The sequence below is a fragment of the Siniperca chuatsi genome, linkage group LG17, assembly GCF_020085105.1.
Source record: "Siniperca chuatsi isolate FFG_IHB_CAS linkage group LG17, ASM2008510v1, whole genome shotgun sequence".
Taxonomy (NCBI): domain Eukaryota; kingdom Metazoa; phylum Chordata; class Actinopteri; order Centrarchiformes; family Sinipercidae; genus Siniperca; species Siniperca chuatsi.
This window is the reverse complement of record NC_058058.1, coordinates 20,884,116-20,909,823: the sequence shown is the minus strand read 5'-3', so window position 1 is coordinate 20,909,823 and position 25,708 is coordinate 20,884,116. Positions and strand designations below refer to the sequence as shown.

Below are 25,708 nucleotides of genomic sequence, written 5' to 3'. Positions count from 1 at the left end.
CATTATTGGCCATTACACACACACACACACACACACACACACACACACACACACACACACACACACACCATTTAAACAGACACTGGCACCCCTGAGAGCTTTCCAAAAGGTACAACAGTCGTGCTCCTCACTAGCCTTTGTGTAGTGTGTCTCATCACTGTTTGCAACACAATCGGGCCCTGCTCACCTCCACAACAGGGCTCTTTGACTTGACTCACACTGTGTGCCTCTGTATCTGTGTGTGTGTGTGGGGGGGGTGAAGTTAATAGATGTTCAGAGAGCAATACGCAGGAGTGTAACTCCTGCTGTGATGTGTTTTACAATTCATATCTGAGCACTGTAGTACTGGAGAATTGCCAACACAAATCAGCTGTGATGAGACAGGGCCTATTACCCCAACACACACACACACACTTTTAACCATACGACACTTGGACACACACACACATACGCGCGCACACACACACACACACACAGCAAAAGCCATTGTCCAGAGAGCAGAGAGAAAGGGTGGGTGACGGCGAATGGGAGGGGTGTTTCCATGGTGACCAGGGCGACAGAAGGAAGAGGGGGTCCGCCTCCCGACCTTCATTGAGAAGGTGAATGACACTAAGCTGAGGCAAGACAGCCAGTCGTCACAATGCTTGAGACAAGAGCGAGGGAGAGCGCAATCAGCAGACATGTAAGCCCATCGTGGCTGTGGGCCGTGTGAGCTTCAGTGGTCAGTCTGAGGCACTTAGCATTAGCATCAGAAAGACATTATGCTAATAGCATCAAAGGCAGCAGCCCCCCCTTTTGTGTTTCCTGCGCCAACCCAAGGGCAAGGGAGGATTTTACATTTCAACTGCCATTCCAGCCTAAACTCCCAAAGCATTTGCATGAAGATAAAATAAAAAATAGGAGAAATGTGATGCATTACACAAACGATGGAGCACGGCCAAGCTTCTAAAGGTCCACAGCCCACAGGCACCAAAAGGAAAAGGCTTCAAGGCAGCATGACGGAGGGTAAAACAAGCTAAAGTCAGTACACACTGCAGAACAAGTGACTTATGCTCCAGCGTCTATTTTCTATTTCTGTTTTCAGAGGCCTTTCATGAACACCATTCTCCACAAGCCCAAGAGGTGCTGCAGGTTTTGCAGGTTAAACGCCACCCAGCGTGACAGGCAAAATCAAGTCGAGTGGCGAGCTACCACACCACGATGCTAACAAAGGGAGACAGAACAGGGAAGACCAAATACCACAGGAAGCTAAAGAGTTGTTAAGGCTGGTCTAATTGACAGGGATGGAAAGAGCACTAGAATATTTTACTCAAGTACAAGTAAAATGACTTGTGCAAAAATATACTCAGATAAAATTAAAAAGTAGGTCTGTGATGTTGATAATGTTACATGATAGAACTATTAAATTAAAGAACACCTTCCTCACAGTACCCTTACTAGAATTAACCTGAAAAGTCAGACAATTGGTGTTAAATAAAAATTACCTGGAGCTGGACACTCTTTTTATGGGGGCGAGAGGTGACATTAGGTCATTAGTAGGTTCTCTAGTTAAGTACCTTTTTAAGACACAAGGCTTCATCAAATAAATGTAGATAGATCACACATAAACAATGTTGAATTCATAATGTATTTTAAGAGGATAAGATCTCTCAGCTAAGCAAAAATAAAATTGATTCATTGATTAAATTGGAGGTTGTTTGCCTGATGCCATGATAACTAACTGCATGTCATGAATTAATGCCTTTCTTTGACCTCAATTCATGTTTTCAGGGAACCGAATTAACTATTTAGAGGCTGCAAAGGCAACAGATCACCTGATACTACACCAAACACCCCTCACAATGTGATACCTGCAGGATAAAGTCAACGGCTGAATGCACTCATGCCGTTGTTTTTGAAAAGAAATTTGTTGAGTGTCCCATTTACACAAAATGAAATATCACAGGGCAGTTACAGTACTTACTCCACCCAGCGTGTTATATGTCCTCCTACATTAAAGTACCCTTCAAGCCTATGAGAACAACAAATAACAAAGGGGACAAGAGTCCACCTCCACATGAATCATTTCAATCAACACCGCTGACATACTTCCACCACCCACCACTGCTCCTCGGGGAATGCAGAGAAAGATGCCACAGAAGAAGACCATTGAAAAAGAGGGAAGAGGGTAACCTAAGTAAAGGAAGAGGATGTTTGTTCGGGGGTGTCGAGCCGGGGCGCACAAGAAGAGGAGGTGAGAGAGAGAAAGACTCAGTCACCTTGGATGAGTCATCCAACACACCTCAGCACTTCATACAGAGACATATTTGCTGTACAATACTCTCTCCCTCTCCTCTCCTTTGCTGGTTAGTCAAGCATCATGACACACATCCACACACACAGTCAGAGTGTCACCCCTGTTAATGAAATGTCATGGTATGCAGACACATCCACAAACTGGATAAAAACAGCATTTAATTTATTTTCTCATCTCTCTGAATTAGCTTGTTATTGGATTGAAAGGGTGCCCTTGACCAGCACCGCTGTGACTCACTGCAGTGAGGATGTTCGTCATCCACAGACAGAGAAGCCGGGTCAAAGGGTAAAACTCGGCTACAAATGAAGAGCAGAGAAATGGAGGTGGCTGATAGCATCCAACAAATAATGCTCAAGGTACTCTGAGGGAAGAAAAGGAATGTTTGCGTCCTTACTGAAGTACAGGTACTGTGAGGTGATCACTACCTCAAATTCAAGCAGTTTACTCTGCTGATTGCATCATGGGTTTCCTGTTTTTGGTCCTTATGAAACTTTTAGCGTTAAAGGTGTGATGGGAAGCATCATAAAACATATTAAAACATCACTGTATCATTCCCAAATTATACCATTTTAACAATTTTTTACATTTAATTACGTTTTTTTTTACACTAATTAATGGAAAAAATACTTAATATAGGCACTCACTGATTACTGAGAAGTGGGACAAAACAGGGTGCACCATTGAAAAAATAAAACTTTTTGCTCAGACAAATTAAACTGCATTTATGTATCTAACATACTGAGCTACGCTTTGTTACAACCTCCCAACTTTTCTCTTTTTTATCAAAATGTGATTTTTACCACCATCAGACACACAAAACCCAAATTCATTTTCACTTACATTATGCTAGACCTATAAGAAGTATAGTAAACACTAATTGTTACCAAGACTGACAGAGGCCACAAAAAATATATATGTATATACACATATATATTATAAAGATTTCCATCTGTGTTTTTTCAATTGGACTGTGTAAGAATTTTAACTTTACCTTTACAACAATTCCTCAACAAATATGAAAAATCATTGTGAAATATTATCAAAATATTCATCTGACGGAGGTAACATAGACCTGACAGAGTTGACATTATTGGAACACAAATGATCTATAGATGTATATGTAGATGTTTTATCTCATCTTAGAACAGTATGCTGTGCATCTCCTATGGGAACAAAGTAACTTTTAAAAACAGCTATATAAAAAAATAAAACAAATAGGTGTTACCTATCAGTTTACATTGGATCTCATCTCAGATTCAGCAAGATTTTCATATACAAATTTAAAGGTACTATGTGGAATTTTCAGAAAATCCTTGTTATTTATGACACCAGTGGCCGTTAAGTGAACTGCAGTCAGGATTCTGTTGCTCGCGCTCGCACTCCGTAAGTATGAGCTGTTTTGGCTGACACCCAGGATGCTGGGTGTCAGCCAAAACAGTGAAGACGGCCTGACCGGGACCGAACACCCGAACACAGCCTCCAAGACCGACGGAGGCCAGTTTGACGACAGGGAATACGGTACCGAGGTAATTTACAGCGGCTCCTACCAGGACTCTGACTATGGGGACGACAAAGATACAGCAGATTCAGGCAGGGACAGGAGATACGTGTAGCAGGAGAGGAGCAAAAGGGAGATCGTGCATCAGGAGGCCTGAGCGGGGGGGTTATGGCGGGGTCAGTCCCGGGGTGCCAGGAGCCAAATCCAGCAAGAAAACCACCTCGGTACTATATTCCTGTCGTCACACTGGCCTCCATTAGGTCTTGCAGGCTGTGTCTGGACCCGGTCCAGCCGTGTTCACTGGGAGGCTGCTGAGCCCGAGTACGTTCCCCGCTTGCCTTGCTCCGGTTCTGGTGCCCATTCTGACACCTCTCTCACAGCACAGCCGTTGGCCCGTCAGCATCATTCATCACCATCACTGACATCTGACGGTGTTGACACATTAGGCATTTCTTTCACAAAACAAATGTTCATGTAGTGGCCATTTTGTTTTTGCTAACAGAACCTACTTCAGGAGAATAAAATTATGTAAACATTTCAAATAATTTCCTCAAAAATTGGAAGAGGGTGTTGACATGTCATGGTTGTGACACAGAAAATATTAACATTAAGATTTACAATATTCTAAAACTCACTGTCCACCAGATAGGCTCCAGTCCTGTCTGGTAGAAAATGGATGGATGGATGGATATTCTAAAACTTACCAGAGCCTGTCTGACATTGATGCACTCTGCAGAGGTGAAATGTGGCAGGGGGTCCTTCAGAGTGAAAGCTATCCCTGATATTGCCTGATTTTATTACATTTTAATGAATGTCTGATGATGTTGACAAAAAGTGGGGACACAACTTTGAAACCTTATGAAATACACAAGTGTTGTTGAAAAACAACCTTGCTCTGATATGAGATATTATTAAGTTTTGCTTTTGATGAAACAAGCTCTTTTTAATCATTAAAAAACATATTTATCCATTTTATTGCATATGAATGATTGAACCCTTCTCTGTGAAAACACTGTTGTAGTGAGAAGACAATTAGTGTCATATAATTGATATAATAATGATTAAATTAAAGTGAAGGGGATAATTGTGTTAAATACATTCTATTATTAATCCCTCATAACATGTTTTTTTGTATCTAGCACACATCCAACGAAGGTTTTTCAGATTTGCACACAACTGTCCTTGCCAAAATAAATTATGAACTCAACAGTAACTGTGTGTGTGGAATAGTTTGACATTTTGGGAAAATATTCTTATTCACTTCTCTTGTAGAGAGTTAGATGAGAAGATCAATACCATTCTTATGTTTGTATGGTAAATATGCAGCTGCAGCCAGCAGCCAGTTAGCTTAGCTTAGCACAAAAACTGGAAACAAAGAGAAACAGCTAGCCTGGCTCTGTCCGAAGGTGACAAAATCCACCTGTACCAGCACCTACCATACAAAAACCGAAGTTTAAAAATGACAAATTGTGGTTTCATGGGGGGTTGTGTGCCAAACTATTTCTTGGCCAGGCACAGTGACTTCCTGGAGTTGTAACCCCTCGTAAAACCCCAACATGCGATTTTACACTTCGGTTTTTCGTGTTAATTAGTGAGCTTTAGAGGTGTTTGTATGTGGATTTTGTTACCTTCAAACAAAGCCAGACTAGCTGTTTCCTCTTGTTTTCAGTCTTTGTGCTAAGCTAAGCTTACCGGCTGCTGACTGTAGCCTTATATTTATTGTATAGACATGAGAGTGGTATCAGTCGTCTCATGTAACTCTGCAAGATAGTGAATAAGCGTATTTCCAAACATGTCAAACTATTCCTTTAAAAAACCAAGAAAGTGTAAGATTTTAATATTCCACAGAAATATGTTTAGGCTGTAAAATCAGGTATATTGTAACATCCGAAAAAGCAGATTGAGAAACAAATAAGAAACAGAATTCTCCACCTCCTCCCCCAATAAAAGGTGGAAGCTGAATCTACATTAAACCACGGCTGACAAAACGAGACGTGTGCAGAAATCCTCAGGGAAGAGTGACAGCGTACTTGGCTGCATAGATCACAAACTAATAACAGGGCTCATTTCCCTCCTTCTGTCCCAGAGGATGGGCCTCCAGGGTCAGAGGGGCATGTCGCTGTGGTTAAACCCCAGCAGGAGGAGGCGTGTCGGGCCGCAACCTGCCTGATGACTCAGCCCTGTCTGTTTCCAGAGCAACTGTCCTTGTCTTATGGACAGGCAGACACACACTTACACAGGCAGTCTATAGTTACAATGCAAGATGTTCCGGAGGAGACATTTGAGCTGAGTGACCCTGAACACGTCACTGATACATCGTCATGTCCGTAGGTGACCCACTAACACATTTACCCATGTTTCAGTTCTTTGAAAATCTTGATTGTGGGATTTTAAAATAATTCCACAGAATTACCCATTTTTTTTGTGAATATTATATTATTTATAGTAGCAATAGCAGCAAAGTTAGGTATGAGTAAAAATAGTAGTACGTGTTTTAGCAGTTGTCAGTGGTGTTTACAGTATTTGTTGTTTTTCATCCCTGAAAATCATATTTAGGGGAAACATGTTCTTGAGTACATGAGTACTTGCATTTTAACTGAAATAGTACATTTACATTAACATTTCACAATGCTCCATGAATGCTTGAAAAATATTGAAGATTTACTTGATCGTATACAATTTTTCGGGATGGTTGCCAGCAAATACTATACTTTTATACTCTGTACATTTATCATCTTTGCATCATCAGTTGTGACTTATTCTGTAAAATTGAAGCATACAAACCTCACAAGTGACTTATTTGATTGAATCAGTTGCCAAAAATATTCTTTTCACCAATGTAATGAAACAGACCAAACAGCATCAGTCCAACAAGGATCATTTAATAACAAAAAATTATAATACAAACAAGTTACAAATAAAGAGTGGACTCATTTCTGACCATGTCAAGTGATCAGGCACAGAATTACCGTCAAATAACATTTGCATTCAATAATCGTGGCCATTAGAAACCTGAGCTTGATACAAAATGTCATGAACTGTGTGTGGTACAAATGTATGTTGCACAATGATTAGAAAGCATTACAAAAGGTAGAGTGTAAGAGTATAAATATACTGTATGTACAACTGATGGAGTAAATTCCTTAATGCAGAATCAGACAGGTGTCTTGCAGCTCTTGAACATTTTCTTCTGTACATTTGGGAGTTGTAGAAACTGCTTCTGCTGCTAACTCAGTGTCCATGCATCAGCAGGTACATTAAAAACAAATGTGTCTCCTGGCAACATAACAATCCAGTGCAGAAAAGTATTTGTTTTTTTCTCTCCACTTGTCCCATATACTTGTTTTGTATTTTTTTTTTAATGAAGTTTAAATGTAGAGAAAGGAGAGGATTGGCTGAGTCAGGGTGCTGAGCAGAAAATAAACCTTCTCCCTCAGGTCGGCAACAGCATCACAATATCTGCGAAAAATAATAATGGGTTATTATCATATTCTGCTGGCAACCACAGATGATCCTGCTTGGTCAAACTCCATTCAGGCTTTCACTTCAAGGGTCACAGGTTGAAGGTCAGGGGTCATGGTGCAGCAGTCACTAGGAGGGGGCATCTTCACCATGTATAGCCTTATACTTGGACATCTCCTCTGGAAACACTTTGCTGAGCTCGGAGATTAGAAGGCTCTTGAATTTCTGTAATAAAATACAACAGTAGAGGTTGGTTTATTACTGAAATATAACTGCTTTTCATTTTATGTTGAAGACAACTAAGGTTATGTATGTTTATGCCATGGACATAGTAACTTAAGACCTCATCAGTACAAGCTGCCTTGTGTCCATTTGTATCACCAAATAACAAAAAAACATTAGACACAACTGAATAAAAAATATATATCTATTAACTTCTTTGTGTAATGAAGATGATCCTTGAAATGGAGCATTTTTATCTTTTTAGAAATTCCTAAATGTGCTTGGGAGCACTTAATCAGTGAAATAGTTTGTTGGCTCTGTTTATTCCTGCAGTGTCACGGGTGGGGAATCTCAGTAACCCTGGCCTTATCTCTTACCGTCATGGTGTCAATCTTCCCTTTGACCTGTTCGTTCCTCGCCAAGGCTCTCTCCAGACATTCCTTGGTGTACAGCTGAGGGTTTCGACCTTGGTCAATGTATCTGCAAACCCAAGGAATAATATCAGTCGAGGGAACTGTGATGAAGCTATGAAGCACAGATAAGGAATTATAAATTCCATTAGCTAACTTTGATAAGTTGGCCTTCCTTCCTGACACAGACACATTCCATAATATGAGACTCCAGAGTTTTTCTAAATCCTTCTAAATCATTTTCTTAATCATCAACAAAAAGAGTGAACCACTTCATAAAGTCTAAGATGTTATTTTTATAGTATGTGTATACCGAAATGTGAAGTGGCTCTCAACAATCCAGAATAAAAGTAACACGAGGCATGTAAAATTACCAGATTTGCGGACAAGGAATGAAACTATAAAATCGCCAGATTTTCAAATGGGGTTTAGCGTGGCTTTAACGCAAAGCGATATGTATTCTCTCCACACAACAAATACGTGTAATCACGCCAATACAGCAATGACAGAGAACAGCAGATACGTAAAGAAAAAAAAGACTATTATATGGGTTATAAAGCCGGAGAGGGACAACAATATAACAGCTGGACTCACTCAAAGACCTCCAGCGGTACGTTGATCTCATGAAGCTGTTGACGGCACTTCTCAATATCTTGCAGTCCAGATATCATGAAATTTCTGAAAAGAAAAATGAGCAGAACAGGTGAACATAATGCTGATTTGTTGACTCGTACCATTATAACGTTCTCAATAAAACATGACTCACAGTTTTTGGTTGAGTCCTGCTTGGCTGCTAGGCTGGAAGTCGCTGACGATGATTCCCAACTGTCGAATATTCTCGATAAATTTCTCTAGATGCTCCTCCAGATTATCAAATTTTTCAGCCATCTTAATTAACTGTTATCAAACCACTAAAAATACATAGAACTTACGCTTAAGAGTCCTTTTGTCAAAGAATAGGTTTACTGTTAGCCACCAACTAACGACGGTCACATCGCCGAACTGCTTTACGGCAATAAACTAGCCAATCGCTTTGGGTACTCTTCTGCTACCTAGGTAACAACCAATGACAGATTGTCGTTAACTGACGCTTAAAGCATCAAAGTGTCGTGCTGCCAGTTAGGAAGAAGCTTCTTTGTCAAGACCATAAAATGACTGGAGTTCATTACTGCAGAGTAAAGGTGACTTGACTGCATCGAAATCAGCATTGTACAATAATTTATTTAAATCATATTGAGAATATATATTCTTTAATTTGGAAATATGTGCTGTGTCAATTATGGTGGTCTATCATAAGAAAGCTTGTTTCAAAGCCAGTATGTCCCCAGCTATATTGTATTATTACTGTGTGTGACTGCGTGTGTTGATAGTCTAAATATACAGTATTTACTTACTGTTGATTTACAAATATGTTAGGGATCATTTCAAAGACAATTCAGGAATTTTCGAAATCCCCCCCAACTCAACTCTACACACAATACACCTCGTGAAGGAAAACTTAAGCGTAGGTCTGACAAAGGCCGAGACACTGGCCCACTTTATTATCTACAAACCACATAATAAATGAATGTATGACTTCAAATGATTCTTTGTGATTGTTGCTGTAGATGTTCTCAGAAAGTCAGCTGTTGTATCAAAATGATGTTTTCAGCACATTGTGCTGCCTCACATCATTCTGCTACTTGAACATTTCAGAGATTTGTTTTCCATATATGTTATTGATGGCAGCATTTTCTGGATATGCCCTCCTGATGAAATCAAATAGCAGGGCAATGAGGGATGAGCTATAGTCAGTTGATTCTAGTATATTTTGTGTGAAATAACGTTTACACTTGTGAAATCTACTATAATGGCCCATGGTTGTAGGCTATACTACTACAGATCATTGGCGGCTGAGGACTAGTTAACCCTGCTATTTAAATCTTCCAACACATTCAGTAATCAGGGAAAAGGGTCAAAATAGCTTGTATTTTCCAATGAACTTCTACAATAATGCTGAGCTCTGCTCACAGTACAGGGTAACGTTTACTCAGTGTAAGCTCATGGCTACATTGTGATAGATGGGACACTAAAAGTGAGAGTGAATGTCAGTGACGCTGAAATTACAACTCTGGCATCTTCTTTCTACCTAGCCTGTATTCTTTAAGGAAGACACAGGAACATCAAGTTACACAGAGTTAGCCACAATAAACCTGGAAATAAACCATGAGCCTTCAAAATAAAAGTAATGTTATATTAACAGATATGGCACCTTGCACAGGCCGAGGATGATGTAGGCCCTAAATCTAAATATTTATGAAGCACAATAACGTTTTATGTATGGAATAGAGTTTTACCCAAAAAAACATCACTGTAGATTTAAAATGATGCTATATTTGTCTCAGTAAACCTATGGAACTGATCTTAATGTCCATTCATTTATATGTAATGTGTTCTTGTTGTCCATTTTCATTATACACCCAACAGTTATTAAGTTAATGTAAAGCTGTAGGTGGGCTAGGGAGTTTTATTGGAAAAGGCAATCATTTTAAGTAGCTTAGCTGATCTGTTATGGTCCTTTTTGTAATCACCAACTGCAATATGTCAATGCTGTAATTTCATATGCATATTTCTCCATGAATGTACCCATTTTGGTGCTCGCTCGGTGCCTTGAATGTAACCGAAGTCCAGTGCTTTTATTTTGTAATGGCGTCGCCGTCGCAGCGCCTCACCGGTGAGAACAGCCTGGCTGAGAGGGATTACCGGGGCTGGTTTGTCCTCGCCTGCATTAAAGCTAGAGCTGCCGCAGCTGCACACACATCAAGAGGCTCTCCTTCACCTCCTCACTGCAGCTCCCACCGACGGCAGGTCTACTGGATGGTGGAGCCATTTCTTCTTTTTTTTTACACACAGCGGGATCGGTGCCCGGTTCTACACAACGGGACATAACACGGACATACTCCGAATTTCACCCGTCTACGGTAAGCACGGGCTGCTGTAGGACTGCTGGTCTAATATTGGGTCTGTGTGGGCGGGACATAAAGGGCAATGTATGATATTCTCATGATAAGGACTTACAGTGCAGGCTATGTATGTTATGGACGCATAGTGATCTTATAGTGATTTCATCAGGCTTTAAGGTATTTTAATCCTGTATAATAATATATTCCATAGTATTTTACAACAGTTTATCGCGCATATATCCTTACAGTCAGTTTATAGTGACCCTAGTAATGTGTATATTTGTGTGTTTTAATCTCCCATAGCCTATGTTTCAATATTATTCATATGCATTTCCTATAGAAGTCTAGTGTGTCTCCTGTTCATTTGTAACAATCATGTGAAGCATTGTGCTGTTTTTTCCTCCCATAATGTTCCTTCCGGTAGCCTGTGGTTCCTTCTGTGATTTTCCTGAAGTATGTTCCTGTAGCCTGTAATAATATGCAGCCTTCTGTTAAAATTTAGCCTATTATAAGATCACCTCAGTGCTTCTGCGTAATGCATCGTCCTATCAATGAACAACTGCAGTCACAGTCATCATGTCGGTCCACTTGTGGGGGGGAAAATGACTGAATTCCATTGATCTATTTTGGTCTGTAAGCGAATATTCATGTAAACTCGCATTTATTTGTTGTTTTACTGTTTTTTCTTTAGTCGAGCCGTGTCGAGATGATGCACTGAGGAGAAAACGGCACAGGCTCCCCGGTTGTGTTGATCCTGAGGCTGCAGTGAACGGAGGGGGGATTGCGGTACAACAAGGTTAATAATCAGCATCAGTAAAGGTCTTCTCTGTGAGCGGGAACCGACTTGAAAGAGTGAATCTTGCCCCTGTGCGGGGGGATCGGCGGAGAAATAGAGCTATAAAAATTATGGCCACCCTACTGCGGAAGATCGGTCTGATCCGCCTGCACGACCGAGACACCGAGGACCCAAAGCACCACCAGGGTTCGTTAAAGGGGACCAAAGGGAACCAGAAAAACAACGCCAACAAACACTGTCAGACCGCCAACGAAACCAACATCCTGAGCACCCCGGAGATTAAGGCGAGGAAGCTGGACCAGCACGGCAAGGACAAGCCGTCCGGCAAGGATAAGCAGGGCAAGGATGCAAAGGAGAAGCAGCAGACGGGAGGAGGCGGGAGTAAAGCGACCAGTGCCTCCTCGATACCACCGCTGGCGCCTCACCGGCAACACTGCACCCAGGTCCGAACGCGGAGGCTGATGAAGGAGCTACAGGAGATCAGGAGGTTAGGGGACAACTTCATCACGGTGGAGCTGGTGGAGGACAACCTGTATGACTGGAACGTCAAGCTGCACCAGGTGGACAAGGACTCGGCGCTGTGGCAGGACATGAAGGAGACCAGCACCGAGTTCATACTGCTCAACGTCACCTTTCCCGATAATTTCCCCTTCTCGCCCCCGTTCATGCGGGTCCTGACGCCCCGGTTGGAGAACGGCTACGTGCTGGACGGCGGGGCCATATGCATGGAGCTGTTGACCCCCCGCGGATGGTCCAGCGCCTACACGGTGGAGGCGGTCATGAGGCAGTTTGCGGCCAGCCTAGTAAAAGGACAGGTGAGGGGAGGAGGGGCTGGTGGGTGAGGGTCCTTGCATGGAATATCATCAACCATACGGCATGTTAATCATCTCTAGTACATTTATTTTCAGCCATGACACGCACTGGGTGTGAGCAGTTCCATTAGGCATCCAGGCCTCATGCGTAATTAACGCGTAAAACTGCTTTTACGCATGCACAGCATACAGTTCAATAAAATCCAATGGGGCTTTGTTGGCATGGGAAACAGACGTTACCATTGCCAAAGCAAGTGTGAAATAAAAACATAAACAGAAGAAATGTGCTATTAAAATATATGCAGATAAGTAAGATAAAATAAGTTCAGTACAACATACAGTATGTCCACCATGGCGAGGCGTTTATGGATGTTTAAACCAGTGTTTTGTTTAATACAATTGAAAAAAAAAATATGAAAATGTGTTTTCGGTGATTCCCAATGAAAATCAACTTGCAATTATTATTTTCTTGATTTGTCATTTGTGGCCACCAGTGGAGTGACCTCTCAAGGCAACATGTTTATAGGAAATTCATGAAACAAGTGTATCCCAATAGGAAATAAACCCCAATGAGACAGTTTTACTTTAAATTTTTTTAAAGAAAAATATCATTACAAGACAAAATTATTCAGTAAAAGTGATGTTTTTGCTATACGTTTAGCCTATTTGTAGCATTTAATGTGCTCACTGTGAGCTGTAGGTGCTGTACTGAAATATATTGCAGGCCTCTAGTCTCCTCACCCCCCACCCCCCACCCTGCTATGAGCAAACCCATGATTGTGAATATTATTAATCTTTATGTGACTTTACGGCGGCCATTTCATGCAGTGCAATCCTCAGTATCTCCTGATGCCAGCTCCTCTCTGCACTCCTGGTTTGCTCGCCTTTTATTGCCTTCATAAATCAGCATCCTTTGGTAACAAAGACCTGCTGCCATGCAATGGAAAGGTCCTCATACAGGCTGTAATGCAGCCTCACAATATCTGTCCTGCTATCAGATTATTCTCAAGGAAGAATAAGACAATTATTCAACATGTGTGATGCGTGATGATGGATAGAAAGACAGATGAATAAATAGATACAGCAGGTAGCCTACCTACCAGCAGTCCTCTGACTGGATTATGTAATCCTGTCAAATCTGTTTTTCACATCCTCAGTGCACTGCAGCAGCAGCAGCAGCAGCAGCAGTAGCTCTGCAATTCCGATGGAAATGGCTGCATCTCCAAATGCACTCCAGGCTATAATCGTTTAATCATATTGAGAATATATATATAATAATATATGTGTTTTCAAATGCTCACTTTTGTGTCATGTTCCAGTCATTCTATCTGTAGAGTCTGCTTCTTTCTCCTCTCTGACTCTGTCATTTGACGTCAGCAGTATGACAGCGATGTGACAGGAAGCCTTATGTAAACTGTCACTGGATTCCTCTGCCCAACGCTTAGTGCTTTTTTTGTCTTTGATGATATAACGGAACATTATTCCCAAGTCATCTGGTCATTAAGCATCTGTTACCAAGAGAGGTCATGCAAAAACTGTACCCACAGCAGAGAGAGAGGAAAGTGTGTGTGTGTTCATCTTGATTTGCTGCTTGAGGAGATGAGCTAGCAGCTCCGCAGCGCTCCCTAATTATGGTGCAGTGTCTTCCTTCTTCAGTTTGCTAATAGAAACAATACTGATTAATTATTCCTGTGTGTGTGTGCATGCATCTCTTTGTATCTTTGTTTGCCTCTTTTGTGGATGTGCCCACACAGGCGCTTGCATGTGTTTCATGTCCTAATTTTCCGGGAGATGTACTCATCTCTCATGCATCATGACAAACAGAGCACACAGAACTATATATAGGCCTACATACACCGAATATATTTATTCGTCCTTGGGCACCGGCTCACTGTGACAATAGCGATGTGGCTTGTTTAGAAGCTCCCTCCCTATTTTTAGAGTGAGAGGATACATGCAGTGACAAAGTGGTGAGGTGAAAGTCAACACAGCTACACGTGTCTTCACCTGCAGATGTGAGGGAACACACACACACACACACACAATCACACAAACTGAGATGAGGTGACATTTTAAGAGGTTTGACTGAACTAAAGGCAATCACAAGTTCACCAGTCTGGCTGTCAGATACTTAACTTCCAGTTTTAAGACGATCACTGTCTCAGTGTAATCTAGCTTTTATGACAGTGAGTGAAACACCATAGTGCTGTGCAGGCGGTAGAAAACAGTTTTTCTAGTGTGTCTGTTTCGTACTAGCTATAACCTATTCTCTTCTCAATTTGCACTGCAGGCACATCTAATTAGATTTCTTTGCAAACATTTCTTCACTATTCGTTTCTGTAAAAAAAAATAATAATAATCCCACACACTGTCAATCACTTGTACTCACACACAACGTTTGAGTGTGCAGGCTTTCATCACGTTAAATTCAACTTTGTTGTAATTGTTAGCTATTGTTCCTTTGAACTTGTTAAATGTAGCTTGAAATGAACTTCAATGAATTATCAAGTGCTAAAAATGACACCCAAAGTAATAATATGTAACACAAGTTGCAAGGTGACAACAATTTTGATAACTGATAATGATAAGTTATTTATTAAGCAATAATGAACATTCGCCAGTTCCACCTTTTCAAATGTAATAATTTGCTGCTTTTCTCAATTTTATATCACTGAAAATGGAATAAATTTGGAGTTTGGACTGAAATTCAGTAAAAAAAAAAAAAAAAAGGATTTTAAAGTCATCTTGAGCTCTAGAAAAAAAAATCCTTTTACATTTTATAGACTAAACGATGAATTGATGATTGAAAATAGAATTGGATCAAATAAGGATAAAACCTGACCAAACCAAATTAAAGGGGTTTTCCAGTGATTACTATGTCACTTCCATAAAGTCTGGGGACTCACAAAAGACAGATTAAAACAATCAAAGTTGAAGCAGCAGAAGCTGAGATATACTGACTTTTAGTACCCAGTATGGGTTAACCCTCAAAGACACTGAATTCTACATTTGCCATAATGCAACTGTAGAGTATCCTTAATTGGACCCCCAATGCCTCTTAAATGCCCACTTCTATACTTCTATTATACTGCTTAACTATAGAACTGTTTTCACAGGCTGAGGAGTACTCCTTGTGAGTAAACCGAACTCGGTGGGGTGCCCCTGTTTTCTGTGATGGATTTCATTGTTCTTTTGAAGTCCATTTTTATACTGTACAAGGATGAATGACAACAGAGTGCTATGCTGTGTGTAGACAGGGGAAGGTAGACCAATGACACTAACTAAAAAAAACAGTGGTGTTACCCTTTAATGACCCAGTCATCAGTCCCACGGGGCTCTTCTTAGTGATCTGATGAGGATGATGATGACATTGATCCCTGTTTGTTTATCCCGACCCCTTTAAGCACATGTCTGCGTTATGCAATCCCCTGCTTCCCAACATGCAATGGGGCCTTCCCCGCTCTGCTCATTGACTGATCTCCATTCACACGATTACCCAGCAGCCACTTTACACAAGTGTGTACCTCTCAACGAGCAGGCGTTTAGCTGAAATAGATAAACACTGACATAGCACTGTATAGACCCAGGGGAGGGCTCACCCAGCTGAACCACAACACACGCGCGCACACACTCTTTTGTTTGCCCATTCTTTCTTTCGCGAGCAGATATTTTTACTTTCTCACTCCGTCCATCTTTGGATCCGTCATACCGAGCCATTCTTGTAGATGACTGCGAACACAATGGCACTAATTAATGCTAAATTTCCCCTTTTCACGCTGAAGTCATAGACTTTTGTGCAGGCTTGTGCATCAATACACACATTCACAAGCGTATATTTTCACTCTCATTCACACACTCTCTTCCTCTCTCCTCCTATCTTAATCTGTTTCAGGTCTGTCTATGTTTCCTCGTCTGTCTCTCTTTCACACACACACACACACACACACACACACACACACACACACACAACCACTGTTTTTAGCGTAGGCGTATGCAAACAGAGTCCATCTAATTTGTCCACACACACACACTGCCCAGTGTTCTCCTCTTTGGGAACAAACAAATGAGAAATTGCCAGCTATTGTGCGTAAAAACAAGTACATGATGTTCACAGCAATTGGTTTAATGACAACAAGATCTTCAGCTGAGGGTACGTTCCTCTCTGTCATCGATCACCATGGTAATCACACCTCTAACAATGGCCAATTGCCATAACGATATCCATCCAAAGGCAGTGGCCGCCATTTTGAGGTTGTGATAGCATGTGAAGATACACTTGGTTATGAGGCTGTTTTGAAAAGAGAACAATATATCCTGGCTTCTCACCAATGCTCTCTGACTGTAGCCAACCGGTGCATTATCTGTGTTTGTCAGCCTGGGTAATCTGTATTACAGGCCTCTGGCAGCACAGAGAGGCAGAGCAGGTTTCAGGCAGCGCTGCTTAGGTGATACCCAGTTGGTTTGTTTTCCATTTTTAAAGGCTGTGTGGATCAGGTGTTTGAGAAAGGAGGAGGTTGTCTTTTAATGTGGTTTAGTAAAGGAGAGGAACAGAAAGCAAATCCCCAAGGAACGCTGCTTGTAATATCTATCTGAAGGAGTCACTCATTGAGTCATGCACATAGACTGTATATAAAGATGGACGACGCGTCTCCACTTCCTCCCACTGTACAAAAATTAAGCCAAAGTACCCCGGATACGGGAGCTGCCATGTTGTGCTGGTGATGTAATTTGGAGCCAGAGTCTGCGCAGCAGTGATCAGGGTTGGAGCCGCGGTATCGAGGTCCCGCCATTACACCCAGCCAATCGTGAGCAGAGCTCAGTTGTCAATCATGACCTGAAACCCCCTTTTTATAGCATCAAATAAGTAATTAAAACCAAACTTGTAAAAACAATGAACACTTGAACATATACCAGCGTGATAATAAGTACCTAAACTGACAGAAACCATCTTTGGGAAACATTTATTTGACGTGTACTTTGAGTTTTTAGTTTGGCCCATGTCCCATCCGCTAACATGGAGGGGGGCGATCGAGATGTTTTGGCTTCATGTCATCCATCTTTATATACAGTCCATGGTCATGCATTGAGTTTCTCAAAACAAGTGGAAAAAAACCCAGCCAGTGGAGGGAAACTTTTCTGGTTTCCTGTGCAAATCACTTCCAGAATCAGGTCATTGTCTTCATACTAGTGGTGAGATCAGCCATATTCTGCCTTTTTTCAATTGTCTGACTTAATTTGTAGTGTCTCATGCGTCAAATGCAAAATGAGATTTAATGACCTGTCATGGTGGACATATATAGCAGGGATTGATTTAAATATTGATTAAAATACAAGTCAAAATAATAGGACACGCTCTTCAAAATGTGTGTGCACTTGAGAGACAGAGACAGAAACTGAGAGCGAGAGAGAGAGAGTGTTGCTAAGCCCTGCAGTGAAATGAGGCCAGTGTTGCTACAGGAATGGAAACTGTAACCCTAATCTCCAGATCATTCAACGTTATCACCTCATCTCCCTTTAATCCCCTGCATCACTTTTGACCCAAAATAGCCCAGCAAGTACGCAATAGGACACACTGATCGTTCATCAGATGTCATGGGAGCAGAGAATTAATGTTGGACAGTGTTTTATGTATCTCATTGCATAGAGAAGCATTCAGTTCAGAACTGTAGTCCTAAAATCCACTTCTTGTTCACTAATGCTTTTCTTAGGCTAATGTTGTGGAGCATTACAGATAATGCAGAAAAACTGGTATTTTGTAATCTCTCTAGTCCCGATCTAAAGCTTGTGTTTGGTTCTCTTCTTTCCTGGTTTTGAGTAGTAGTTAAAAATACTGTGAGCTGTTATCTTTTGGACCCAGGAGTCAGTCAGTGTTTTACAGGGAGACAAATGTGCATGCTGCCAAAAATACCCCCTATTTTTATTGTGTTTTTTACTTTAACAGACAACTCAAACAACACCCAATGGCAACAAGAATTAAACATTCAATTCAAAAGGAAAGTACAACACTACTGAGGTGTACATACACTGCATAAGGCCCACCTGTACATAAAAGTGTTGCTAAAGCATAAATAAGAAAGTACCGTAACATGTAAATGCCTAGTCCCAGTGATACAATAACCACATAACAAAAGGAAAGAAAAACAGAAAGGGGTAAATACCAAAAGTCCCACAACTCTATATCCTTAAACCAGCAATTGACAGTTTGTTAATCTTATTGCAATAAGCTAGCAAGGTAGGCCAGTTCTTCGACCCAAAACCTTGAAAACTTCTATCAGTTCTGTCAGTTCTGTCAGGGAGACACACCTGAGAGGCTGATGGTGATGTCATGGCTGGTGAACACGCCTCCAGTGCTGACACAGAACGGACATTTGGCCACAAATAGATACGTATGTATGTAAACATGATGTTGTCCAGGTTTTTAGATATCCATTTGCCAAGACCTCAATAAAATAGAGGTGAATTGAGCTTTAGAGGTGCAGGTAAGTGGGTTTTGTTACCGTGACAAAGCCAGGTTAGCTGTTTCCACCTGTATTCAGTCTTTGTCCTAAACTAAGCTAACCAGCTGCTAGCTATAGCTTTATATTTACCGTACACACAGAAAAGATTCTCATTTAACTCTCAGCAAGAAATCAAATAAGTGCACCTCCAAAAATGTTTCACTATTCCTTTAAGCACCAGATGGAAAATTAAAGAAATTGAACAGATGATAGATTGATCATTGCTGCCTTGTATATCAGACATCGTGTCACTACATAACAGTGGCTAACTCCTGCATCCTCAACTGTGGGATAATGGCACAGTTTCTCCAGTGTTTTTCTCCTGAAAAACTGGAGGAGCACATAGCTGCAGGACAATGCTGCAGACCATGGATGTCTAACAATATGAGGGCATTTATGTGTACTGCACTGCAGCATGCAGAGGAGCTCACCGTCTAAAATTACTATTGGTTTCACTGGAGTGGCGTGGCCTCAGTGCCATTTTCTCCCTGCCAAGAAACATTCTGGGTAGAGGGACGTGGTGCAGTGTTACAGAGCATGTACAAACAAATACACAGTACCTGACACATTACACAGCAGCAGGCTAGTGTCTAGTAAGTCAACTACAACAGAAACTTCAGTATAGCTGCAGTATGACCAGTGGACCAAGATTTACTGTGCAGACCAGTTTGTCACAATCTTCCATTTATGATGATTCTGTGTTTTGGAGGTGACTTTTATATATGAAATGATGCACTTTAAAGTGTAGTGACATTCATATGAATCAAACCTTTTCTGTGTGTATCTATCTGAGTGTTCACTGTAAAGACAGTTGTTTCCTTTTCTATTCATACTCCCACGCACTCTTCCTCAGGGAAGACTTAGCACCGCTGCCAACAACAGAATAAGCAGCTTTATCGTCACAGGCGACACCCACACCTCTTTTCTCCATTTTTTTTTTTTTTTTTTTGCCCACACTTATTATTCGCCCCAGTGTGTGAAGGAGGGAGGGCTTCAGCAAGGTGGTAACTGGGTGAAAATGTCTCCGTCGGATTTGTCACGGTGCCCTGAGTGAGATGCTTTTCACACTGAGCACAAGAAGGTTACATGCTTGTATATTTATTTTCATATTTACAACCTTTTCATCATTCAATGCAGTGATTGGTTCGGCTCTTCGCTTATCTCACCCATTGGCCAGCGTAGTGGAGGGTATATTTTCACCTCTGATTGAACCTGACATCTTAAAAGCCCTTTCCCTGCCTTTAAACACTGATCTGATGTTGGTCAACCTGCATCCAGAACATTTGTCCTGTCAACATCTCCCCTGCGGCTGTGCACCATCACCATCGAGTTCATCCATGTGCACATGTGGGCTGTGTCTCTGTTTTTCTATATTTGTCTGGAAAGACTTGAAACAGCTTTTCCAGATTGAGCTTGACAAGACCATTGATCAACATTAACTATCGTTCAATATAATGATTCTTGTGATGACTTGTTGCTTTTCAGTTTCATATGATCGTAAACTGATTATCTTTGGGTTTTGGTCTGTTAACATTTGAAGACATCACCATAGACTTTAGGTCATCGTGATGGGCATTTTACACCAGTTTCTGACACTTTACAGGCCAAACAATGGATCTATCAAGAAAATGGTCAACAGATTAGTCAATAATGACGATAATTGTTGCAGCTTTTAAGAGATGCTGCAATCACAGAAAAAATCTTTATATACTGGCTTTAAATTTTAAGTGAAATTGATTTAGCAGCTATGCAAAAACAACTATAGGACTTGGAAGGAAGCTTCTATCTCCATTAGTTTCATAGTTATGGCTAAACAAAACTACATTAATCCTAGATTTAGATCATCGCCAACATATAATCAATTATTCTTGCTCAGGACCTGTTTGTCTATCCAATTTTGTGAAAATCCATTCATAATTTGGAGGTTTCCTTCTGACAGACGGCCAGACAAACAAACATATTGTGTGAAAATAGCTTCTTTGGCAGAATTTGGAAATACTAAGGTCATTAGTCCAACTTCCTCCAGCACAACAACACCTGTCTAACAACATCTTTGACTAGAAACAAAAAAATCTTTTTCATATTATATTTATTTAGCTGTTCAGTTGTATTTTCTGTAAATGCTACTTACATGATGATCTAAATGCTGTTTTAAATAATTCTCCCTGCTGCCAAGAATTATTTGGGTGGGTAATTTAGGTGGAGATACCATATCTACATATACTGACTCTAAATAATATTAGAATCAGAGCTTTGAAGGAATAGTTCGACATTTTGGGAAATACGAGTCAGATGAGAAGATTGATACCGTTCTTGTTTCTGTCTGTTAAATAAAAGGCTACTGCCAGCAAGCGGTTAGCTTAGCTTAGCATGAAGACTGGAAACAGTGGGTTACAGCTAGCCTGGCTCTGACTAAATGTAACAAAATTTGCCTACCAGCAGCTCCAAAGCTCAGTAAATAGCACAATATATCTTGTTTGTTTAATCCGTACAAAAAACTAAGTGTACAGGTGAAACATACAAACGGGCTTGGTATAAATCTTTATTTAACTCTGCCAGAAAGCGACTAGCTTCCCAACATGTCGAACTTTTGCTTTAAAAACCCACCATGTGAAATATGTTGTAATTGTAGAATGTAAACTCCTCCCCAGGTCTTTAAAACCCCCAAATCCCCAGAAACATTATGAAAGACATAACCTTGGTGTCCTTAATGTTAGCTATGCCTCTGTCATGGTGTCCCTTGTGCAATTGAGATGACGTGAAGGAATACTGATGTCTTTTTCAAACGTATGCATGAAATGACCAAGTACGGATGTGTGCAAACCCCACAAGAATCCTGGAGAAATTAAGGAATGAGTCAATTCGTTAGTATCCCATTAGCAGACCAGTTTGATGGCTTCTGTATTTTTGACCTTTCCACACAGTCCTAACCTCATTTCCCTCTCTCCTTTCTCTCTGTGTCTCTGTCTTTCCTCACAGGGGCGTATATGTAGGAAATCAGGGAAGTCCAAGAAAGCTTTCAGCCGTAAGGAAGCTGAGGCTACCTTCAAGTCCCTGGTGAAGACCCACGAGAAGTACGGCTGGGTGTCCCCGCCCGTGTCCGACGGTTGATTGCTCGGCCTCCGACCCTCCGACACCCGCGCTAGCCGGACAAAACCCAGCTAGCCCCGACACGCAAAACGACACACCACGCTAACTCAACAATCTCTCATCTTCACCTTTTGCTGTTTCACTCAAGAGTTTTTTTTTTTTTTTTTTTTTGGGGGGTCGGTTTTGTGTCTGTGTTTTTTGACATTTTTTTGTCCTCATCTCCACCAAAACTCTCGGAGAGCAGACGCGCCGCCACCATCGTCACTCCCCCACTAAGAAAGCGACTTTCGTTCCCCTCCCTCTCGCCCAGGGAGGTTCTTTCCCCCATTTCGGAAAGACCTGAGAGGGAGGTGTGTGTGTGTGTGTGTGTGTGTGTGCGTGTGTATGTTTGTCACTCCATTGGACATCAGCAGGGATTGTGTGCACATACATCGGAGTGTGCGTTACTGTCAGTGGATTTCTTTAAAATTTTCTTAACGCACACCCATGCATGTGCAGTCGGATAAATCGGACAGTGAGGACTTTTCCACCTATGTGAAAGACTACTGAATGAAGGAAACTCATCCCCCCTCTCCTGTCCCCCCCCTCTCTTCACCCCTCACTCCCCTCTTCTCCACTGCACTGAACTGGCGTCACTTCCCACCGTCTCTCTCTGTAACTGTCGGGTCATTTACATATAAATGAAGCTGTTAATGTTTAATAGACGGGCAGCGCACTGGCGTTTATACTCACTTCATTTCCCCTTTCTTTCGACTGTGCCGTTGCTCACAGTTCAATGCAACATGAAGATTGTATTTTACATGGAGCTGTGCTCTCTCTCTTTCTCTCTTTCTCTCTCTATCTCTTTCTTTAGCTCACTCGTTCACTTTGTTTCTCTTTCTCTCTCTCCGTCTCTTGTGGCTAAATTTAGAGCTCACTGTTGCGTAGATGGATATTGATTTCTAATGGAGAAATAAAAAGTCACATGTTGCTGTATGCAGAGACTATGTATGATAAATAGATTGACAGTCAATCACCTCTCTTTCTTTCTCTCTCTACTCTCATCTTATCGTGTGTGTGTGTGTGTGTGTGTGTGTAGGAGAGGAATAAGACTGTAATTCCCATGATTTAGATACCAGATGGTACAGCTGAAGGCCAGGCCTCAGTATGTGTGTGTGTGTGTGTGTGTGTGTGTGTGTGTGTGTGTGTGTGTGTGTGTGTGAGCAAGGGAGCCAGCCCTTTAAACAGAGAACATGATTTACTGTGAATGACACTAAGGCCTAAAGGGAGTGCTGTTTTTGTTAAATTACTCGTCGCCGTCTTGTTCCACTTTCTATGTCCGCTCCTGATTATTACTACTGTAAACACGTGTGCGGTTGTGACTGAGTATCTACGTGTACATAGCCTCGTCTGTCTCTCTCCGATCCATGTAAAGAACTAAAGGTCAGTAGAATTTACGCTTTGGAAATATACACACACACACACACACACACACACACACAAGCTCGCCCACACAGCCACACACAACAAACACACAGACGCTCGTGCGCACACCTGCGGCCTTGGCGGCGGCGGTAACGCCCGGGAATGAAGACAGACATGCTCGAGCGCCGCCATGGATGGAGTGGTGCTTTAAATGAGCGTAGGCTTCAGAGCCCGCCTGACTGATGTCTGCTGAAAGAGGGAGACCGAGAAGAAGTAGAACAGAGGGAGAGGAGGGAATTGTGGGAGCTTTGATCACCACCGACTGCTTCTCGGAAATGTCAGGTGGCTTGCAAAATGGCCGAAGACAGATATTATTTGCTCTACCCGCTGTGATTACTGAAGAGACACGCAGTTCCAACCTTTAAAAAGACTTTAGAAATATCTAATATTAGCTCTACGGCTGCAGCAACGTCGTTCTCAATCAACTCGGCGCCTACTAGCCACAGACTATCCGTCCGTCCGGTCCAGTGGGCACCTCGTGTGTTTGTTTTGCTATCTGCCAGTTAAATGTCAGAGGGAAAGCTGCTAATTGGTCTGACATTTCAGCAGAGCGTCATTAGAGAAGAGCAGCTGAGAGCAGAAGGATGGAGGATGTCAAACCTCCCGCTCTGCGTTGACATTTTGTCACTTTCCGCTCCTTCCCTGTTTTGTTTTTTGTTTTGTTTTTTTTGGGGGGAGGAGGGGGGTGTCAGGGGGTTAGGTGAGGAGAGACAGGGGTGTAGGAGCAGCTCGATGCCAGTCAGCTCTCAGCCCAACCGTAATCCTGGAGCAGGATGTTTAAACCGCTGAGCAGAGGCCGAGCCGCGCTGCCAGCATGCCGCGTTTGGATCAGGCCGCCCCGCGTTTCAAAGCCCCCCTTGTGTTGCGTTTGTGGTCGATAACAAATGTCCGTCTGTGTGTGAGTAAATGCGTGTGTTACACTCCCATTACGAAAAAACGGGCAAAAGAGAAAAAAAAAACGACAAACACACCATCTGGTATGTGATCATGTACGAAAGCGTGTTAGTCCTCTTTGAATTTGGCTAGTCATTTCAGGGTCGATCGTTTAGTGATCTCTTGGCTTGTCAGCGGAGAAAACTGTAAACTGAATTATTATTAAGACAAAATATCTCAAAAGCTGAGTGTTTGCTGGTTTCAAAAGAATAATTTTGTGATATAGTTTAGATTGGTAGTTTGCAGACACTAACTGGGTGAACTGATTATGTTGTATTATATCTGCATGTGATATGTGATTGGTAGCTGTATATCTTTTTTCAAGAAAAGCAAGAAAAAATAGGGGGGAAACAAAAATGCAAATGCTTCTCTTTTCTTGTTCTTTTTTTTTCTTTTTGGGGTTCTGTATTGTATGTATATTTTCTTTCTTTCTAAGCGTCCTAAAAATGTCACATTGTGTTATATGAACGTTTGTGTTTTAATTTATTTGTGGTTTGCCAAAATGAAGATTTGAAGCATGTTGCAGGTATTGTCACAAGAAAATGAGAAAAAAAAAACCTTACTAAGAATGATAGCCTATGTATTTGTGTGATGGGGGAAGGTGTGTTTATTTGGGGGGATTTCAGGGAGTCAAGAAGGACAGAAGGTTGCAAAGCCTCAAGATTATAAAGGGAGTATTTCCTTCATGGGGAGTGCATCAAAGTGGAATCAAGAAAATTTCTACGCTCCCTTGAATACTTCCTAGTCCCCTCCATGATGTCACTACTGTCCCTTACCCATTGGTCCTGCTGTAGACAGTGAATTGGCTTATGGGCAATGCAGTCAACACAAAGATCTGGACTGAAAGTTCCCCCAGTCACAGATCTAGGATCAGTATGACCTCCCTATGCTTCAAATCTCACTCGTAAAGGGAATGTGCACATCTGACCTGTGATTAGTTACTCTGGGCAACTTCATCCCACTCCTGACTCAAGTGTTTGGTTGAGACCGAGGTCTTAAAAGTTCAAAAGGTGAAAGGTCGTTGCAAGACCAAACAGGAATGTGCAATAAAAGTTACAGCTTATTCAAACTCTGCTGATTGGATTGTGGTTTTGTTTCATATCTGCATTATGAGCTAATGTCACACCTGGGAGCTTTGTTTGTTGCTACACTTGCAGGCGTTTTAATGACCCACTTCAGGCTGCTGTGTCCTCTGCATGGCCCCTGCATTGTCCTACTTTAATTTGCTGCAGTCAATAAGACATTGTTTTCTACCATCCTCAGTAAGGACAGACTGTAATCATGCG

At 41.6% G+C, this 25,708-nt stretch overlaps 2 protein-coding genes across 2 annotated transcripts; one reads left to right on the top strand and one right to left on the bottom strand.

Annotated features, from left to right (window-relative positions):
* Positions 1-6,660: 6,660 nt before the first annotated feature.
* med10 (mediator complex subunit 10) lies at positions 6,661-8,925 on the bottom strand. Its single transcript, XM_044171566.1, has 4 exons — positions 8,655-8,925; positions 8,483-8,566; positions 7,856-7,958; positions 6,661-7,481 (listed from the first exon to the last, which is right to left on the bottom strand). The coding sequence occupies exons 1-4, from the start codon at positions 8,774-8,776 to the stop codon at positions 7,386-7,388; spliced, it is 405 nt and encodes a 134-aa protein (XP_044027501.1). The 5' UTR covers positions 8,777-8,925; the 3' UTR covers positions 6,661-7,385.
* A 1,384-nt stretch (positions 8,926-10,309) lies between these two features.
* ube2ql1 (ubiquitin-conjugating enzyme E2Q family-like 1) lies at positions 10,310-25,491 on the top strand. Its single transcript, XM_044171565.1, has 3 exons — positions 10,310-10,848; positions 11,522-12,441; positions 21,915-25,491. Exons 2-3 carry the CDS (start codon positions 11,737-11,739, stop codon positions 22,044-22,046), a joined length of 837 nt encoding a protein of 278 aa, XP_044027500.1. The 5' UTR covers positions 10,310-10,848; positions 11,522-11,736; the 3' UTR covers positions 22,047-25,491.
* The last annotated feature ends 217 nt before the right edge of the window (positions 25,492-25,708 follow it).